Source organism: Kogia breviceps, chromosome 4, assembly GCF_026419965.1.
Source record: "Kogia breviceps isolate mKogBre1 chromosome 4, mKogBre1 haplotype 1, whole genome shotgun sequence".
Taxonomy (NCBI): domain Eukaryota; kingdom Metazoa; phylum Chordata; class Mammalia; order Artiodactyla; family Physeteridae; genus Kogia; species Kogia breviceps.
The window spans coordinates 115,434,954-115,457,795 of NC_081313.1; the positions used below are offsets into that span (position 1 = coordinate 115,434,954).

The window sequence follows — 22,842 nt, forward strand, 5'->3', positions numbered from 1 at the left end:
AATGTCCTTTGCAGCTTGTCTGCATAAATAAGGGTTCAATCTAGAAACTAGTGTTGATTCTGATTATGTATCTCACATCTCTGTTAATCTAAAAGAGTCCCTTTTCTCAAAACACCAATTTGTTGAAAGACCAAGGCAGCTGTCCTACAGAACATCCCATCTTGTAAATTTTTGCTTCTTTATGGTATCCTTCAGATGGCCACATTATTTCCTACTACTGTAAGCAGGAAGGTGGGCCTAAAGGTTTGATAATTTTAAGGTACACATGTTTGGCTAAAACACATCATAGATCATTAGTATATGTCATTTTTATATCAAATCAAGAGTTATATAGTATCTGAATGTTTCCCTATCAACAATGTGAAAGGGCTCCCCTGGTGGCACAGTGGTTGAGAACTGCCTGCCAATGCAGGGGACACGGGTTCGAGCCCTGGTCTGGGAAGATCCCACATGCAGTGGAACAACTAAGCCCGTGCACCACAGCTACTGAGCCTGCACATCTGGAGCCTGTGCTCCACAACAAGAGAGGCCGCGACAGTGAGAGGCCCACACACCGCGATGAAGAGTGGCCCCCTCTTGCCCTAACTAGAGAAAACCCTTGCACAGAAACAAAGACCCAACACAGCCAAAAATAAATAAATAAATAAATAAATTTATATATATTTTTAAATGTGAAAAACTGATCACCAGCTTTTGATAATTACAGATCTTTTTTCCCCAACTTCATTTGTGAATAGTTTTAAAGCACAGAAAAGTTGAAAGAATAGTACACTAGAATGCCCACCACCTAGACTGAACAATTAATATTTTGCTAACTTTGCTTTATTTTACATGTATAAAAATATTTCTTGCTGAACCGTTTGAAAATAAGTTGCAACCATCAAAAAATTTCCCCTAAAAATTTCAGAATGCATCACCTAAACATGATATTCTCCTTTTATGGCCATATCATTTTGACCCTTTGAAATTTAGCAATTATTCCCTAATATCACCTAATATTTAGTCCATATCTAAATCTCCTTAATTGTCCCCCAAAGGTCTTCTATAGATATTCTTTAGCCAAGAGCTACTAATTGCTTTTGGTTAAGGTGTTTCTTTGGTCTTCCCCATTTCCATTTTTTGTTTTATAATTACATTGCCTTTCTGAAGAGATGAGGCCAGTTTAATTATTTACTCTTAATAAAAGTCTTTTACAACTTGGATCTTTTTTTAAGTAAATTAAAATTTCTTTAATAACTGAGAATTTTTCATTTTTTGAAAACCAGCACTTCATCACAAAAACATAATTGAGAAATATTAACCTAAAGACTTTGGCAGAGGGACCAATCATTCCATTTTGCAAAGGATTAAGGGGCCTCACAGGATGCAGGACTTTCAGTGATACAACCAGAAATGAATTGTCATGCTACTGTCTCATCACCCTTGTAGGGCACTTATTAATGTTGAGGAAATAGTTATATATGACTGGTTAAAACTATAATTGAATTTTAACCATTTTCATTTTACTAAATATAGGTAGCCCCCCCTTTCTGAAAGTTCACTTGATGCCACTTTGCTCTTACAAAAGACCTGCATTCGTATCTGTTTTCACTAACCAAAAGAAATCTAAAGAGGACTTTTGCTTTTATGATAAAAGGCAAAAAGGGAAAACAGAACTATTTGTTTTGCAATGAGCCAATTCAGAGGCAGCGCGCACACCAAACAACAAGAGTAGCACCACCAATGTCATTCCTAGGGAACTACATTTAGCATCCCAGCATCAAGCCATGATAGCTTTGAACTGTCAGTGAGCATCTGGGCTTTATCCCAATTTATTCTGTGCATCTGTTAGCAACTTGTGAACTAAGGTAACTGATTCTTCACATTACACCCTTTCAGCTTATGAAAGGTTTCATAGGCCCACTCTACTATTGGATAGTGGAAAAAACCCGTAATTATTTATATACTTATACTTTTTAAACTCAGCTGTCTGAACTATGCATTAATTATGCATGTAGATATAGAATATAGGCTAGGGAAAATATAACAAAAATTCCACATCTTCTCGAAATTAAAAACTAATAAGCAATATCTTACATCAGCCTTCTATTACTTAATGCTTATATCATTGTTAAAATCATATCCTAAATTGACAGCCATTGCAACACAACGAGCTCCACAGAGACAGCACCAGGGCAAGTCAGAGCCAGATGGGTACTGGATGACTGTGACTCACAGAGGAAAAATAACTAAATATAGGAAAGGATATCCTAAGAGACTGAAAAGCACCATCATATGCATTCTTTGGGCAAACTTGCCAGAAGGAGCACAAGAAGTACCCAGTCACCTTCTCAGATTTTTCCAAAAGTCCTCAGAGAGATGGAGGACCATGTCTTGCACTGTAAACCTGTGCAAAACTTGTTTTTAAACTGTATAGTGTCTTTTGTGTATAGTTAACATACTACCAAATGTATCTTTAGCTACCCCTGTCCTGGTGGTATTTTCAATAGCTACTAACCTTGCCTAGTACATTATGGGGGTTGTAAATTGGCAGAGAAATTTAAAGTAGGTTCTTGTTGGTACACAGCAAAAATCAGTTATATATAGAAATGGTATCTTATTATCTTCAGTTGTCTCTGATGCATGCTATATGAATTGTTGGTCTCTTAACTGAATACCACTTTGTAACTGTAAAAATAAAAAGTTGCAGTTGCTTTGTTGACATTCTAAATGCTTCGAATACAATTTTCTTATCAGAAAAAAATCATACCCTAAACCAATAATTTATTTTAGATAATGTTATCTGCTGCATGAAATAGTTATTCTTTTAAAATTTATTTTTAAGAAATAATTTATTTCACATGTAGTTACTTAAACCCTTAGGAGTTACTTCTTTCTTAAGTAGAAGCATGCCTTTTACAGTGAGATAACCCATGATTTGTTCTTTGAGGGCTTTATTTTAATAAGGTTCTTCTGCAATTGGATGATGAAAAAGTTTGGGTTTGTTGGGATTATTTTTCAGCAACCAATCAGCCAGCCAAATCTATTGAAAAAAGAAAAAAAAAACCTTACGTTAATTAACATTTACATATTTCTTCAATATATACTATTTCAATTTAAAATCACTTTAAGAATAATAAGAAAATGACCATTAAAAATTGAACCAGGGGGCTTCCCTGGTGGCACAGTGGGTAAGAATCCACCTGCTAATGCAGGGGACATGGGTTTGAGCCCTGGTCCGGGAAGATTCCACATGTTGCGGAGCAACTAAGCCTGTGCACCACAACTGCTGAGCCTGCGCTCTAGAGCCCATGAGCCACAACTGCTGAGCCTGTGTGTGACACAAATACTGAAGCCCACGTGTCTAGAGCCTATGCTCTGTAACAAGAGAAGCCACCTCAATGAGAAGCCCGCCCACCACAAGGAAGAGTAGCCCCCACTCACCACAGCTAGAGAAAGCCCGCACGCAACAACAAAGAGCCAACACAGCCAAAAATAAATAAATAAATAAATAAATTTTAAAAATTGAAACAATAAGTTTTACATTAGGCAATATTGTCAAGTATAGATCCAAATTGGAAAGGAAGGTAAAACTATGTCCATTCACAGATGACATGACCCTATTATGTATAGGCAGATCTCCATCAGTTTATTGCACTTTGCAGATACTGCATTTTTTTTTGGTACAAATTGAAGATTTTTGATCACTCTGCATTGAGCAAGATTATTGGCACCATTTTTCCAACAGTATCTGCTCACTTTGTGTCTCTATGTCATATTTTGCTAATTCTCACAATATTTCAAACATTTCCATTATTATTATATTTGTTATGGTGGTCTATGATCAGGGATCTTTAATGTTACTAGTGTAAAAAAATTATGACTCGCTGAAGGTTCGGATGATGGTTAGCATTTTTTAACAATAAAATATTGTTGCACACTTAATTGACTACAGAATAGTGTAAACATAACTTTTATACCCATTGGGAAACCAAAAAATTTGTATGACTTGCTTTACTACAATACTTGCTTAATTGTGGTGGTCTGGAACCTAACCCACAACATCTCCATGGTATGCCTGTATTAAAAAATCCCAAAGAATCTAAGGAAGCTACTAGTGCTAATAAATTAATATGGCAAAGTTGTAGATTACAAGATCAATACACAAAAATCAGTTGTGTTTCCATATATCAGCAATGAATGATTCAAAAAGGAAATTAGGAAATCACTTTCATTTATAATGGATTTGAAAAAATATCTAGGAATAAATTTAACCAATTTGTGTCCTGAAAATTATAAAACATTGCCAAAAGAAATTTTAAAACCTAAATAAATGGAAAGACATCCCATGTCCATGGATAGATTTAATAACGTTAAGATACTAAGATGTCAATATTACTCAAAGTGATCTATAGATTCAACACAATCCCCATCAAATTTCCAACAGTTGTTTTTGCAGAAAAGGAAAAGACAATCCTCAAGTTCATATGGAATTTCAAGGAGCTCCAAATAGTGAAAACAATCATGAAAAAAAATCAAATTGGAGAATTTGTTCTTCCCGATTTCAAAATCTTCTATAAAGCTACAGTAATCAAAACAATGTGGCATATGGATATACATACAGATCAATTGAATAGAATTGAGAGCCAGAAATAAACCCATATATATATGGCCAACTGATTTTTGACAATGGTAGCAAGTCCATTCAGTGGAGAAGATATAGTTTCTTCAACAGATGGTACTAAGAAACTGGATTTCCACATGCAAAAGAATGAAGTTGGACCCCTATCTCACACCATACACAAAAATTAATTCAAAGTTAATCAACAACCTAAATATAAGACTTAAACCCATTAAAATATTAGAGGAAAATATAGGAATAAATCTTCACAACCTTGAATTTGGCAGTGGATTTAGATATGACACCAAAAGCAAAGGAACAAAAGAAAAAAAGAGATAAATTAGATTTTTGTCAAATATTCAAAAATTCCATGTGTCAAAGGACATCATTAAGAAAGTGAAAGGAGGGCTTCCCTGGTGGCTCAGTGATTGAGAATCTGCCTGCCAATGCAGGGGACACGGGTTCGAGCCCTGGCCTGGGAAGATCCCACATGCTGTGGAGCAGCTGGGCCCATGAGCCACAACTACTGAGCCTGCGCGTCTGGAGCCTGTGCTCCGCAACAAGAGAGGCCGTGATAGTGAGAGGCCCACGCAATGTGATGAAGAGTGGCCCCTGCTCACCGCAACCAGAGAAAGCCCTCACACAAAAACGAAGACCCAACACAGCAAAAATAAATAAATAATAAATTTTTTTTAAAAAGAAAGTGAAAGGACAACCTATAAAAGGGATGCATATATTTGCAAATCATATAAGGGTTTAAAATCTACAACATATAAGAACTCCTACAACTCAACAACAACAAAAAAAACAATTAAAAATGGGAAATAACATGACATTAATAGACATTTCTCTGAAGAAAATATACAAATAGCCAGTAAACACATGAAAAGAGGGTCAACATCATTTGTCATTAGGGAATTGTAAACCAAAACCACAATGATAGGCCATTTCACGTCTAATAGGACAGTTACAATCAGTAAAAAACAAAAAAAAAAAACAGAAAAGAACAAGCATTAGCCAGGACATGGAGAAACTGGAACACTCATACATTGCTAGTGGGAATGTAAAATGTTGCAGATGTTGTGAAAAACATTTTAGTGGTTATTCAAAAAGCTAAACTTAGAATTACCATATGACCCAGAAAATCCACTCTTAGGTATATACCCCAAAGAAATGAAAACAGGTATTCAAACAGATACTTGTACACCAGTGTTCACTGCAACATTATGTACAATAGCTAGAAGGGAGAAACAACCCAAGTATCCATCAACAGATGAATGGATAAACAAAATATGATATATATAATCAAATATTATTCAACTATAAAAGGGATGAAATTCTGATACATGCTACTACATGAATGAACTATGAAAGCATTATGCTAAGTGACATAAGCCAGACACATACAAAAACAAATATTATATAATTCCACTTATATGAAATATCTAGAATAGGCAAATTTATGGAGACAGAAAATAGACTACAGGTTACTAAAGGCTGGGGGAAGGAAGTAGTGGGGAGTTACTGCTTAATGGTTACAGAGTTTCTGTGTAGGTGATGAAAAATTTTGGAAATATGTAGTGATGATGACTACACAACATTGTGATTATAATTAATGCCACTGAACTATACACTTGAAAATGGTTGGGCTTCCCTGGTGGTGCAGTGGTTAAGAACCCGCCTGCCAATGCAGGGGACACAGGTTCGAGGCCTGGTCCAGGAAGATCCCACATGCTGCAGAGCAACTAAGCCCGTGTGCCACAACTACTGAGCCTTCACTCTAGGGCCTGTCAGCCACAACTACTGCGGCCCGCATGCCTAGAGCCCATGCTCCGCAACAAGAGAAGCCACCACCATGAGAAGCCCATGCACCGCAACAAAGAGCAGCCCCCACTCAAAGCAACTAAAGAAAGCCCACGTTCAGCAACGAAGACCTGATGCAGCCAAAAATAAATAAATAAATACATAAATACATAAATAAAGAAAATGCTTAAAATGGCAAAGTTTATCTTATTTATATTTATCACCAAAAAAATTGTTAAGTATATACAGAAGTATTGAAAATGATGTTAAAAGCAATTGTTTATTGTGGTACTGTTGTTAGAACATACAGATCCATGTAACAGAATACATGCTCATATATAGAATTTAATGTGTGATAAATCAGGCTTCAAAAATCAATGTACAGGGCTTCCCTGGTGGCGCAGTGGTTAAGAATCTGCCTGCCAATGCAGGGGACACGGGTTCGAGCCCTGGTCTGTGAAGATCCCACGTGCTGTGGAGCAACTAAGCCCATGAGCCACAACTACTGAGCCTGTGCGTCTGGAGCCTGTGCTCCACAACAGGAGAGGCCGTGACATTGAAAGGCCCGCGCACTGCGATGAAGAATGGCCCCTGCTCGCCACAACAGGAGAAAGCCCTCGCACAGAAACAAGACCCAACACAGTCAAAAATAAATAAATTTTTTTAAAAAATCAATGTACAAGGACACCTGGTCAGAAAAAAATCAATTTAGATCTTCATCTTGTAATTTATACAAAAGTAAATTCCAGATGCATAGGAAAGTTAAATACAAAAAAACTAGAAGAATACAATAGTGAATATTTAGCAAAACCTTCAATGGGCTAGAACTTCCTAAACTTAAAAGGTAAAGTAAAACCCACAATAAGAAAAAAAATCAAGGTTTGACTTATTAAATATTATTTAAAAGGTAAAATTAAAATTTAAACAAAAATGGAAAATATTTTGCAGCAAGTATGACAAAGGTTGATGTAACTAATATATAAAGAATTCTTACACCTATCCTTCTCAAACTCTTCCAAAAAACTGAAGAGGAAAAAATGCTTCCAAATTCATTCTATGAGTCCAGCATCACCCTGAAACCAAAACCAGAGAAAAACACCACCAAAAAAGAAAATTACAGGTCAGTATCACTGATGAACCTAGTGGTAAAAATCCTCAATAAAACACAGAATGCTGAATTCAACAACACATTAAAAGAATCATACACCATGATTAAGTGGGATTTATTCCAGGGATGCAAGGATGGTTCAATACCTGCAAATCAATCAACGTAATACACCACATTAACAGACTGAAGAATAAAAATCATACAAACATCTCAATAGATTAAGAAAAAGCTTTTGACAAAATTCAACATCCATTTACAATAAAAATTCTCAGCAAAGTGAGTATAGAGGGAACATACCTCAACATAATAAAGGCAATATAGGACAAATCCACAGCTAACATCATACCAGAATTCCCACTTTTGCCACTTTGATTCAGCATAGTATTAAAAGTCCTAGCCACAACAATCAGACAAAAAAATAAAATAAAATAAAGTAATCCAAATAGGAAAGGAAGAAGTAAAGCTGTCAGTGTTTGAAGATGACATGATACTCTACAGAGAAAATCCTAAAGATACCATCAAAAAGAAAAAAAAATAGAATAAATGAACTCAGTGAATTTGCACAATACAAATTTAATACAGAAATCTGTTGTGTTCTATACACTACCAACAAAAAGAGAAATTAAGAAATCAATCACATTTACAACTGCATCAAAAAGAATAAAAACCTAAGAATAAATCTAACTAAGGAGTAAAACACCTGTACTCAGAAAACTATAATACACTGATGAAAGAAATTGAAGACACAAATGGAAAGATATGTCATGCTCATGGATTAGAAGAATTATTATTGTTAAAATGACCATACTACCCAAGACAAAATTCAATGCAATCCCTATCAAAATACCCATGGCATTTTTCACAGAACTGGAACAAATAATTCCAAAACTTGTACAGAAACACAAAAGACCTTGAATACTCAAAACAATATTGAGAAAGAAGAACAAAGCTGGAGGTATCACATGTCCTGATTTCAAACTATACTACAAAGCTAGAGTAATCAAATCAGTATGGTACTGGGGGGTTCCCTGGCAGTCCAGTGGTTAAGACTCCATGCTCCCACTGCTGGGGGCATGGGTTTGATCCCACAGGCCGTGCAGCATGGTCAAAAAAGAAAAAATAAAATAAAATAATAAAACATATGGTATTCACACAAAAAAAGACACATAGATCAATGGAAAAGAACAGAGAGCCCAGAAATGAACCCACACTTATATGATCAATCAATCTATGCCAAAGGAGACAGAAAATACAATGGGGAAAAGACAGTCTCTTCAATAAATGGTTGGGCTTCCCTGGTGGCACAGTGGTTGAGAGTCCGCCTGCTGATGCAGGGGACACAGGTTCGTGCCCTGGTCCAGGAAGATCCCACATGCTGCGAAGCGGCTGGGCCCGTGAGCCACGGCTGCTGAGCCTGTGTGTCCGGAGCCTGTGCTCCACAATGGGAGAGGCCACAACAGTGAGAGGCCAGCGTACCATAAATAAATAAATAAATAAATAAATAAATAAATAAATAAATAAATAAATAAATGGTTTTGGGAAAACTGAACAGCTACATGCAAAAGAATCAAACTGGACTACTCTCTCACACCATATAAAAAAATAAACTAAAAATGGAATAAAGACTTAGATGCAGACAGGAAACCATAAAATTCCTAGAAGAAAACACAGGCATTATGCATTTTGAAATCAGTCTTAGCGATATATTTTTTAAAAATTTTATTGAACTATAGTTGATTCACAATGTTGTATTATTAGCAATATATTTTTGAATATATCTCCTCAGTCAAGGGAAACAAAAGCAAAAAAACCCAAATGGGATGACATAAAACTAAAAAGCTTCTGCACAGTGAAGGAAACTATGAAGAAAATGAAAAGGCAGCCTACTGAATGGGAGAAGGTATTTGCAAACATATACCTGATAAGAGGTTAATATTCAATATATACAAATGACTCATAAAACTCAACATCAAAAAAACAAAAACTGAATTTAAAAATGGGCAGAGAACCTGAATAGACATTTTTCTGAGGAAGACAAACAGATGGCCAACAGACACATGCAAAGATGATCAACATCACTAATCATCAAGGAAATGCAAATCAAAACCACAAAGAGATATTACCTCACATCAATTAGAATGGATATCATCAAAAAGAACAAATAACAAATGTTGGCAAGGATGTGGAGAAAAGGGAACCCTGGTGCACTGTTGGTGGGAATGTAAATAATTGATACAGCCATTACAGAAAGCAATATGGAGGTTCCTCAAAAAATTAGAATCAGAACTACCATATGATCTAGCAATTCTGCTTCTGGGTATTTTTCTGAAGAAAACAAAAACACTAATTTGAAAAGATATATGCACCCTTATGTTCATTGCAGTACTATCTACAATAGCTAAGATAGGGAAGCAACCTAAGTCAATAGATGAACAGATTAAAAAGATGTGATAGAGGGCAGACAGCAGAAGCAAGAAGAACTACAATCCTTCAGCCTGTGGAACAAAAACCACATTCACAGAAATACACACAAGATGAAAAGGCAGAGGGCTACACACAAGATGAAGGAACAAGAAAAATTCCCCCCAAAACAACTAAATGAAGTAGAGATAGGCAACCTTCCAGAAAAAGAATTCAGAATAATAATAGTGAAGATGATCCAGGACCTCGGAAAAAGAATGGAGGCAAAGATTAAGAAGACGCAAGAAATGTTTAACAAAGACCTAGAAGAATTAAAGTACAAACAAACAGAGATGAACAATACAGTAACTGAAATGAAAACTACACTAGAAGGAATCAATAGCAGAATATCTGAGGCAAAAGAACGGATAAGTGACCTGGAAGACAGAATGGTAGAATTCACTGCTGCTCAACAGAAGAAAGAAGAAAGAATGAAAAGAAATGAAGACAGCCTAAGAGACCTCTGGGACAACATTAAATGCAAAAACATTCACATTATAGGGGTCCCAGAAGGAGAAGAGGGAGAGAAAGGACCCAAGAAAATATTTGAAGAGATTATAGTCGAAAACTTCCCTAACACGGGAAAGGAAATAGCCACCCAAGTCCAGGAAGCGCAGAGAGTCCCATACAGGATAAACCCAAGGAGAAACACGCCGAGACACGTAGTAATCGAATTGGCAAAAATTAAAGTCAATGAAAAATTATTGAAAGCAGCAAGGGAAAAATGACAAATAACATACAAGGGAACTCCCATAAGGTTAACAGCTGGTTTCTCAGCAGAAACCCTACAAGCCAGAAGGGAGTAGCATGATACACTTAAAGTGATGAAAGGGGAGAACGTACAACCAAGATTCCTCTACCTGGCAAGGATCTCATTCAGATTTGATGGAGAAATCAAAAGCTTTACAGGCAAGCAAAAGCTAAGAGAATTCAGCACCACCAAACCAGCTGTACAACAAATGCTAAAGGAATTTCTCTAATTGAGAAACACAAGAGAAGAAAAGGACCTACAAAAACAAACCCAAAACAATTAAGAAAATGGTAATATGAACATACATATCGATAATTACCTTAAATGTGAACGGATTAAATTCTCCAACCAAAAGACATAGGCTTGCTGAATGGATACAAAAACAAGACCCATATATATGCTGTCTACAAGAGACCCACTTCAGACCTAGGGACACATACAGACTGAAAGTGAGGGGATGAAAAAAGATATTCCATGCAAATGGAAATCAAAAGAAAGCTGGAGTAGCAATACTCATATCAGATAAAATAGACTTTAAAATAAAGAATGTTACAAGAGACAAGGAAGGACAGTATATAATGATCAAGGGATCAATCCAAGAAGAAGATATAACAATTATAAATATATATGCACCCAACATAGGAGCACCTCAATACATAAGGCAAATGCTAACAGCTATAAAAGAGGAAATCGACAGTAACACAATAATAGTGGGGGACTTTAACACCTCACTTACACCAATGGACAGATCATCCAAACAAAATTAATAAGGAAACACAAGCTTTAAATGACACAGTAGATCAGGTAGATTTCATTGATATTTATAGGACATTCCCTCCGAAAACAGCAGATTACACTTTCTTCTCAGGTGCACACGGAGCATTCTCCAGGATAGATCACATCTTGGGTCACAAATCAAGCCTCAGCAAATTTAAGAAAACTGAAATCATATCAAGCATCTTTTCTGACCACAACGCTATTGTATTAGAAATCAATTACAGGAAAAAAAAACCTAAAATACACAAACACATGGAGGCTAAACAATTCGTTACTAAATAACCAAGAGATCACTGAAGAAATCAAGGAGGAAATCAAAAAATACCTAGGGACAAATGACAATGAAAACACGACGATCCAAAACCTACGGGATGCAGCAAAAGCAGTTCTAAGAAGGAAGTTTATAGCTATACAAGCCTACCTCAAGAAATAAGAAACATCAAACATCTCAAATAAACAATCTAACCTTACACCTAAAGGAACTAGAGAAGGAAGAACAAACAAAACCCAAAGTTAGCAGAAGGAAAGAAATCATAAAGATCAGAGCAGAAATAAATGAAATAGAAACAAAGAAAACAATAGCAAGGATCAATAAAACTAAAAGCTGGTTCTTGAGAAGATAAACAAAATTGATAAGTCATTAGCCAGACTCATCAAGAAAAGAAGGAGAGGACTCAAATCATTAAAATTAGAAATGAAAAAAGAGGTTACAACGGACACCGCAGAAATACAAAGCATCCTAAGAGACTACTACAAGCAACTCTATGCCAATAAAATGGACAACCTGGAAGAAATAGACAAATTCTTAGAAAGGTATAACCTTCCAAGACTGAACTAGGAAGAAATAGAAAATATGAACAGACCAATCACAAGTAATGAAATTGAAACTGTGATTAAAAATCTTCCAACAAACAACAGTCCAGGACCAGATGGCTTCACAGGTGAATTCTATCAAACATTTAGAGAAGCGCTAACACCCATCCTTCTCAATCTCTTCCAGAGAATTGCAGAGGAAGGAACATTCCCAAACTCATTCTATGAGGCCACCATCACCCTGATACCAAAACCAGACAAAGATAGTACAAAACAAGAAAATTACAGACCAATATCACTGATGAATATAGATGCAAAAATTCTCAACAAATTACTAGCAAACAGAATCCAACAACACATTAAAAGTGTCATACACCACGATCAAGTGGGATTTATCCCAGGGATGCAAGGATTCTTCAATATATGCAAATCAATCCATGTGGTACACCATAATAACAAAATGAAGAATAAAAACCATAAGATCATCTCAATAGATGCAGACAAAGCTTTTGACAAAATTCAACACCCATTTATGATAAAAACTCTCCAGAAAGTGGGCATAGAGGGAACCCACCTCAACATAATAAAGGCCATATATGACAAACCCACAACAAACATCATTCTCAATGCTGAAAAACTGAAAGCATTTCCTTTAAGATCAGGAACAAGACAAGGATGTCCACTCTCACCACTATTATTCAACATAGTTTTGGAAGTCCTAGACACAGCAATCAGAGAAGAAAAAGAAATAAGAGGAAAACAAATTGGAAAAGAAGTAAAACTGTCACTGTTTGCAGATGACGAGATACCATACATATAGAATCCTAAAGATGCCACCAGAAAACTGCTAGAGCTTATCAATGAATTTGGTAAAGTTGCAGTATACAAAATTAATGCAGAGAAATCTCTTGCATTCCTATATACTAATGATGAAACATCTGGAAGAGAAGTTAAGGAAACACTCCCATTTACCATTGCAACAAAAAGAATAAAATACCTAGGAATAAACCTACCTAGGGAGACAAAAGACCTGTATGCAGAAAACTATAAGACACTGATGAAAGAAATTAAAGATGATATCAACAGATGAAGAGATATATCATGTTCTTGGATTGGAAGAATCAATATTGTGAAAATGACTCTACTAACCAAAGCAATATGCAGATTCAGTGCAATCCCTATCAAATTACCAACGGCATTTTTCACAGAATTGGAAACAAAAATCTTAAAATTGTATGGAGACACAAAAGACACCAAATAGCCAAAGCAGTCTTGAGGGAAAAAAACGGAGCTGGAGGAATCAGACTCCCTGACTTCAGACTATACTACAAAGCTTCAGTAATCAAGACAATATGGTACTGGCACAAAAACAGAAATGTAGATCAATGGAACAGCATAGAAAGCCCAGAGATAAACCCACACACCTATGGTCAACTAATCTATGACAAAGGAGGCAAGGATATACAATGGAGGAAAGACAGTCTCTTCAATAAGTGGTGCTGGGAAAACTGGACAGCTACATGTAAATGAATGAAATTAGAGCACTCCCTAACACCATACACAAAAATAAACCCAAAATGGATTAGAGATCTAAATATAAGACCGGACACTATAAAACTCTTAGAGGAAAACATAGGAAGAACATTCTTTGAGATAAATCACAGCAAGACCTTTTTTTTTTTTTTGGCAGTATGCGGGCCTCTCCCTGTTGTGGCCTCTCTTGTTGCGGAGCACTGGCTCCGGACGCGCAGGCTCAGCGGCCATGGCTCACGGGCCCAGCCACTCCACGGCATGTGGGATCTTCCCAGACCGGGGCACAAACCCGTGTCCCCCACATCGGCAGGTGGATTCTCAACCACTGCGCCACCAGGGAAGCCCAGCAAGACCTTTTTTGATCCACCTCCTAGAGTAATGGAAATAAAAAATAAACAAATGGGACCTAATGAAACTTTAAAGCTTTTGCACAGCAAAGGAAACCATAAACAAGACGATAGACAACCCTCAGAATGGGAGAAAATACTTGTAAACGAATCAATGGAAAATACTTGCAAACGAATCAATGGAATCAATCAATCTCCAAAATATATAAAGTTTATGCAGCTCAACATTAAAAAAACAAACAACCCAATCCAAAAATGGGCAGAAGACCTAAATAGACATTTCTCCAAAGAAGACATGCAGATGGCCAAGAGGCACATGAAAAGCTGCTCGACATCACTAATTATTAGAGAAATGCAAATCAAAACTACAATGAGGTATCACCTCACACCAGTTAGAATGGGCATTATCAGAAAATCTATAAACAAATGCTGGAGAAGGTGTGGGAAATAAAGGAAACCTCTTGCACTGTTGGTGGGAATGTAAATGGATACAGCCACTATGGAGAACAGTATGGAGGTTCCTTAAAAAACTAAAAATAGAATTACCATATGATCCAGCAATCCCACTAATGGGCATATACCCAGAGAAAACCATAATTCAAAAAGACACATGCACCCCAATGTTCACTGCAGCACTATTTACAATAGCCAGGTCATGGAAGCAAACTAAATGCCCATCGACAGATGAATGGATAAAGAAGATGTGGTACATATACACAATGGAATATTACTCAGTCATAAAAAGAACAAAATTGGGTCATTTGTTGAGATTGGATGGATCTAGTGACTGTCATACAGAGTGAAGTCAGAGAAACAAATATCGTATATTAACGCATATATGTGGAATCTAGAAAAATGGTACCGTTGAACTGGTTTTCAGGGCAGAAATTGAGACACAGATGTAGAGAACAAACGTATGGACACCAAGGGGGTAAAGTGGCGGGGGTGGTGGTGGTGGTGTGCTGAATTGGGCGATTGGGATTGACATGTATACACTGATGTGTATAAAATTGATGACTAATAAGAACCTGCTGTATAAAAAAATAAATAAAATTTTTAAAAATGATGTGATATATGTACACACACAGAGGAATATTACTCAACTGTAAAAAAAGAAAATTTGCCATTTGCAACAAGATGGATAAACCTAGAAGGTATTATACTAGTGAAATAAACCAGAGAAAGACAAATACCATATGATTTCATTTATGTGTGGAATCTAAAAATCAAAACAAATGAATAAACATAACAAAACAGAAACAGAGTCACAGATAGAGAGAACAAAGAGGTGATTGCCAGAGAGGAGCAGGGTTGGGGATAAGTGAAAGAGAGGGATATTAAGAGATATAAACTTCCAGTTACAAAATAAATGTCACAGGGATGAAATGTACACATGGGGAATATAGTCAACATTTCAATAACTTTGTATGGTGACAGGTGGTAACTAGACTTAATCATAGTGATCATTCTGTAATGTACAGAAATATCAAATCACTATGTCATGCACCTGGAACTAACATAGTGTTGTAGATTAATTATAATTCAGTAATAAAAAAGGAATTCATACAAAACTCCAACAGATAAGTGGACAAAAGATAAATAGATAATTCACAAAGGAGGAAATACAACTAAACATAGGGGAAAATGTTTAACCTCACCATAGTATGAGGTTAAAACAATTGAATGGAAGTTAAAACAACTGAATTACCATCTTTAATCTATTTTTCCTCTTATCAAATCAGTCCCACTCCAGTGTTTTGAACTTATATCTAATACTTAAGTGGATGAGGAGAAATGGAAATTATACATTGGTGATCACACTGTAACTTGGGATGGCCCTTTAAGAAAGCAATGTGAGAGTATGTATTGTGACTGAAAATATTCACATTAGAAATAATGCAAAACAAAATTAAGAAAATTCTGAAAAAAAAGAGTAATTGAAAGGTTTAGAACTATCTGATTTTGAAATATACTACAAACCTATAATACTTAAAGCAGTGTGGTACTTACAAATGAACAGATGAAATTAACAAAACAAACAAAAAAGAAACCCACCAAATGCACGTAAGAACTTAGTATATATTAACAGTGTATTTTTATTTTTTATTTTTTATTTTTTTAAACAGTATTTATTTATTTATGGCTGTGTTGGGTCTTCGTTTCTGTGCACAGGCTTTCTCTAGTTGTGGCAAGCGGGGACCACTCTTCATCGTGGTGCGTGGGCCTCTCCCTATCCTGGCCTCTCTTGTTGCGGAGCACAGGCTCCAGACGCGCAGGCTCAGTAATTGTGGCTCACAGGCCTAGTTGCTCTGCGGCATGTGGGATCTTCCCGGACCAGGGCTCGAACCCGTGTCCCCTGCATTGGCAGGCAGATTCTCAACCACTGCGCCACCAGGGAAGCCCAACAGTGTATTTTTAAATCGATGAAGAAAATACATACTGTTCAATAAATGGTTTTTGTCAATTGAGTAACCAAGTAGAAAATAAAATAAAATATGGCTCTCTACCTCACTCCCTATAGCAAAAAAATATTCCAGATGATCAAAGACATATACGTGGGGGGAGAAAAGGGAAATATTAAAAAGTACTAGAAGGCAGAATGAGAGAATGTTACTTATAATCTTGAAACAGAAAACCTTCTTCAAATATAACAGAAACCTGGAAGGCATAAAAGAGCTCAATATAGTACAAAAAATTAAAATATATCATGAAAATAGTGATAAACAGAGAAAATCTACTAACCAACATAATATGTTGGTTAAAATGTTTAATTTCTTAAACACAGAGAGTACCAATACAGTAAGAAAAAGACCTAGATGACCAAACGCTGGCAAATGGACAAAGGCCTGGGGTAGGAAGTTCACAGAAAAGGAAATGCAAATGGCTTTAAGTAGCATATACTAAAAGATACTCAAACTCACTCATAACAAAAGAAATACAAATTAAGTTACGAGATAACCATCACCTGTGAGATTGGTAAAATAAAAACCCCACAAAACTTGAAGAAACATCAGGTACTCTCATTCACTTTTAAAAAATTAATTAATAATTTATTTTTGGCTGCATTGGGTCTTTGTTGCTGCACATGGTCTTCTCATTGTGGTGGCTTCTCTTGTTGCAGAGCCTAGGCTCTAGGCATGCGGGCTTCAGTAGTTGTAACTCACGGGCTCTAGAGTGCAGGCTCAGTAGTTGTGGCACGTGGGCTTAGTTGCACCATGGCATGTGGGATCTTCCCAGACCAGGGCTCTAACCCATGTCCCCTGTATTGGCAGGCAGATTCTTAACCACTGCGCCACCAGGGAAGCCCTCTCATTCATTTTTTAAAAAATTGGACTGTTTATTTATTTATTTATTTATGGTTGCATTGGGTCTTCATTGCTGCACGCAGGCTTTCTCTAGTTGTGGTGAGTGGGAGCTACTCTTTGTTGCAGTGCGTGGGCTTCTCATTGCAGTGGCTTCTCTTGTTGTGAAGCATGGGCTCTAGGCGTGCAGGCTTCAGTAATTGTGGCACATGGGCTCAGCAGCTGTGGCTCATGGACTGTAGAGTGCAGGCTGAGTAGTTGTGACTCTCAGGCTTAGTTGCTCCACAGCACATGGGATCTTCCTGGACCAGGGCTCGAACCTGTGTCCCCTGCATTGGCGGGTGGATTCTTAACCACTGTGCCACCAGGGAAGTCCCCTCTCATTCATTTTTTTTTTTTTTTTGTGGTACACGGGCGTCTCACTGTTGTGGCCTCTCCTGTTGCGGAGCACAGGCTCTGGACGCACAGGTTCAGTGGCCATGGCTCAAGGGCCCAGCCACTCCGTGGCATGTGGGATCTTCCTGGACTGGGGCACGAACCCGTGTCCCCTGCATTGGCAGGTGGACCCTCAACCACTGCGCCACCAGGGAAGCCCTCATTTTTGATCAGAGTATAAAATGGTACAACCACTACAAAAGGTAATTTGGCAATATTTATACAAATTAAAAATGCACATATCAAAAACACAACATTCTTTTTGACTTAGTATTTTCATTTGTGGGAATTTATTCTACAAATAAATGGTATGCTGACAAATGAATGAAGATATTCACTGTAGCAGTTTATAATAACAGAGTGGAAACAACCTGAACAACCATCCATATGTGACATATGTGACTAATTAATAAATCGTAGGGAATTCCCTGGTGGTCCAGTGGTTAGGACTCCACCCTTCCACTGAAGGGGGCATGGGTTTGATCTCTGGTCAGGGAACTAAGATTCCACAAGCCTCGTGGCCAAAAAAAAAATAAAAGATTTGTAGAAAATCCATAAAACAGAATGCCATAAGCTGTTCTTTTAAAATGGGGCAATTTTGTTTATGGTCCTATTTAATAATTTATAATATATATTAAGTATATAAGGTAAAAAGCATCAAATAGTGTATTTAGTAACTAGCATTTGTATCTATATGTGTTTTTAAGTACATATAAATAATAAGTATTTTATTTTATGCTTATACATGTATAGAGTTTCTCTGAAAGGATATACTAGAAGCTGGTAACAATAATCAACTCCAAGGAACAACTGAGTAGCTGAGGAAGAGGAATGGAAAGGAGAGTTACCTTTCACTATATATCCTTTTGGAACTTTTAAATTTTATACCATATTTCAACATTGCTTATTCAAAAAATTAAACTGCTTAAAAATAAGTAAGTTCTTTAAGGGATAAAATTATTTTTAAATTTCATGTTTTGAATTATAATTTGACTTTTATTTTTATTTATTTATTTTTTTTTGTGGTACGCGGGCCTCTCACTGTTGTGGCCTCTCCCGTTGCGGAGCACAGGCTCCCGATGCGCAGGCTCAGAGGCCATGGCTCACGGGCCCAGCCGCTCCACGGCATGTGGGATCTTCCCGGACCCGGGCACGAACCCGTGTCTCCTGCATCGGCAGGCGGATTCTCAACCACTGCGCCACCAGGGAAGCCCCATAATTTGACTTTTTGATCTCTTTCCAAATGAAATAATCTCAATGTGTGAAAAGTGTTATACTCAGAGATGTTTATTGTTACAGTATTTATAATAGCAAACAACTCAAACAGCAAAAGAATGGTAATGGTAACAAAAGAAACATCATGTAACTATTAAAATAATCTCTAGGGGCTTCCCTGGTGGTGCAGTGGTTGAGAGCCTGCCTGCCGATGCAGGGGTCACGGGTTCGTGCCCTGGTCCGGGAAGATCCCACATGCCGCGGAGCGGCTGGGCCCGTGAGCCATGGCCACTGAGCCTGCGCGTCCGGAGCCTGTGCTCCGCAACGGGAGAGGCCACAACAGTGAGAGGCCCGCATACCGCAAAAAAAAAAAAAAAAAAAAAAAAAAAAAAAAAAAAAAATCTCTATAAAATATATACTTAAATATAGCAATATTTATGGGATATGTGTTTATATGTAGTGATATAAAAAAATTAAACCTGGGCAAAGAAAACAAAAAACAGGACTAGTTTTTTTGAAACTAAACAGGATTAGTTTCATTGGAGATACAGGCTTTAAAAACCAAACCAAACCAAACTAAAACCAAACCAGTAATAGCAGCAGCTAATGTTTGAGCACTTACACACCAAGCACTTTAAGAATTTTACATGCACTAATACATTTAATCCTAACAATATCCCTACTAGGTAGGCAGGTGCCAATATACCTACATCTTATTGATGAGAATAAAGAGACTCAGAGAGAGGTTAGGTGTCTGGAGTCAGAGTTGAAGCAAGATGACTTGGGAGACCATGTTTAGGAAATGGAACCAGGAGTATGTTTTTCTACTCTTCTTTACATTTTTCAGTAGTTTCAGGTTTCTTACTAAATGAAAATATACTATTTTCACAATGAAAAAGACATATTAAAGAAATAACCTGTCAATCTTTTTCTTTTTGGTAAAAGTGGTAATGTTAGTGGGAAAGATTAAATCTTTTTTCTTCCAAAGGGGATTCCCTTTGAGAATGCTAAGAAAGGCCAGAGATATTATTTTGGTATGGCTGGTATTAAAATAACCTTCCTTGATTATCTCAGATGGGTGGGAGTATCTATAAAGAAGGACCCCGGCTGACACGTGGCCCTGGACAATCACCCTAGGTCCTCATATTCAACCGTTCTTCCCCCTGAATGAGCAATGTTGAGGCCTCTAGGTATGTGAATAAATGTTTTCTATTGAAAAAATTTAGATAGCATGAGAAACAAAAATGTTGAACACAATTCAAGTAAATAATTTTATCATTTGATTATATAAATTATACACAAAAACAATGCTTAGCAATGAAAGGATGCAATGACTGAAAATGTACTTAGGAAGAATTTTTTTAAGAGTTAAAACACAGCAAGAAAATAAGTACAATTGACCCTTGAGCAACATAGGTTTGAACTGCAGGGGGTCCATTTACATGCAGATTTTTTTCAATAGTAAACACTACAGTACTACACAATCCACGACTGGCTGAACCCAGGATGCAGAATCACAGATACAGAGGAAATGAGGATATGAGGGTCTACTATAAGTTATATGCCAGATTTTTGACTGCACAAAGGGTCAGTGCCCCTAACCCCCACTCTCAAGGGTCAACTATAATCAAAAGTTATACAAAATGAAGTATCTAAAATGTATATTAAAAGTTTTTTTAAATGACTCTCAATATGTTTCAAAGAATATAATATTTTAACTATGAAAACTATAGATAATATTCTTTAGTATGAATAAAAAGATTTCTTACGAAAGGATCTGCTGGTTTTTGCTTACAAAGCTCTGCAAGTCCTTTAAGCAGAGTTGGCGTTACATACAAGTTTAAATAGTCCTTAGCAGCTTGTCCAACTGGAATGGGCTCAACAATCACTGCAAATACAAATGATTAAAGCTAATATAAATGATGAAATATTATACAATCATTAAAAAGGACACCTTCAAATAAATTTTAACAGCATGAGAAATACTTAAGTTATTATTTTTTTAAAAAAAGGAAACAGAACTATATACATAGCATAATAGTTTGTTCAAAAACACACAAGCACACACATACAGAAAATAATAAGACTCATAAGACTGGCAAAAAAAACCAGCAAAATGCTGATAGTGCTCATACATAAGATTCTGATTATGTTTTCAACAATCTCCTTTTCTGCATTTACATTTCCATGTTCTTTACAGTAAATACATAATGGACAATGTTATGAAAAAGAAAAATATGAAGAATGTGTATAATCTAGGAGATTAATTCATCACAAAAATTAACTCCTGTCAACAAAATGGTAGGCACTTTGCAAAGTGTTACAGATACAACAGTGAATAATACATGCTTCTTGCTCTCTTACAGACTACTGAATATACACATAAAACTTATTTCTATAATAGTTTGAATATTCCTGCTCTTATTTTTCAGGTTTTAAAATAAACAATGTAAGATTTAGGAACATTTTAGTGTTTTCAGCTTTGTTTGAACATTATGTAGGTGAACCAGACTTGCAGTACAACAAAAAATATATTTCTACCAGAAAGAAATGTGTAAGTCTTCATAGGTCTTTTGAGGTTGATCTCCATCAATGTGCTTTTTAAAAAAAAAAAAAAAAAAAATTATTTATTTATTTTTGGCTGTGCACAGGCCTTTTCCAGTTGTGGCAAGTGGGACTACTCTTCATTGTGGTGAACGGGCTTCTCACTGTGGTGGCCTCTCTTGTTGCAGAACATGGGCTCTAGGCGCGCGGGTTTCAGTAGTTGTGGCTCGCAGGCTCTAGAGCGCAGGCTCAGTAGTTGTGGCTCACAGGTTTAGTTGCTCCGTGGCATATGGGAACTTCCCAGACCAGGGCTTGAACCCATGTCCCCTGCATTGGCAGGCAGATTCTTAACCATTTCGCCACGAAGGAAGTCCCAATGTGCTACTTTTGATAAAGATAAGAAAGCAAAGCTACTAGTCTCATGTGTTCAGATCTAAATCCTCATTGGCCCAAGGCAAAGGAAGGTGGGAGGATAATTTCTATATGACTGTCTGTATATGTGTATAGGCTTAGTCTCAATGAGACAAAGACTAACAATGGGAGTCATTTGCCAGGATGCCATGAAGAGCTGGGAGAAGTCTCACAGGTATTGGGTAACAGGTTCCTTTCCAATTAGTCTCATGGTAGTACCCTTTATTACACTGATTACTGTAATAATTTTGTTTTATTTTGATTATGTAAATATTTGTCATCTGTCTCTTCTACTCTGTAAGACCATGTTAAGACCATGTTTATCATGTTCACTGGCCCCAGGTCCTTTTATATTATTTTAATAATGAAATACTGTAAAAAAATAAAAATAAATTAAATTGAAAAATAAAAATGAAAATCTGATTATGTCACTTCCATCCTTAAAATGTTTCACTGATTCGTTTTTTTCCTGTTTTTTTTATACAGCAGGTTATTAATAGCTATCCATTTTATGCATAGTAGTGTATACATGTCAATCCCAATCACCCAATTCATCACACCACCCCTCCCACCACTTTCACCCCTTGGTGTCCATACATTTGTTCTCTACATCTGTGTCTCAATTTCTGCCCTGAAAACCAGTTCATCTGTACCATTTTTCTAGGTTCCACATATATGCGTTAATATACAATATTTGTTTTTCTCTGACTTACTTCACTCTGTATGACAGTCTCTAGATCCAT

General features: G+C 36.6%; 1 protein-coding gene across 1 annotated transcript in view; it reads right to left on the bottom strand.

Moving 5' to 3' along the window:
- Nucleotides 1-1,212: 1,212 nt before the first annotated feature.
- Nucleotides 1,213-22,842, bottom strand: part of NME5 (NME/NM23 family member 5) — a 38,711-nt gene continuing 17,081 nt past the window's right edge. Inside the window, exons 4-5 of the mRNA XM_059061327.2 lie at nt 20,914-21,032; nt 1,213-3,022 (exon numbers count right to left, since the gene is read on the bottom strand). Coding sequence (XP_058917310.1) covers nt 2,939-3,022; nt 20,914-21,032 — 203 coding nt within the window. The 3' untranslated portion in view covers nt 1,213-2,938. The remainder of the gene's footprint in view (nt 3,023-20,913; nt 21,033-22,842) is intronic.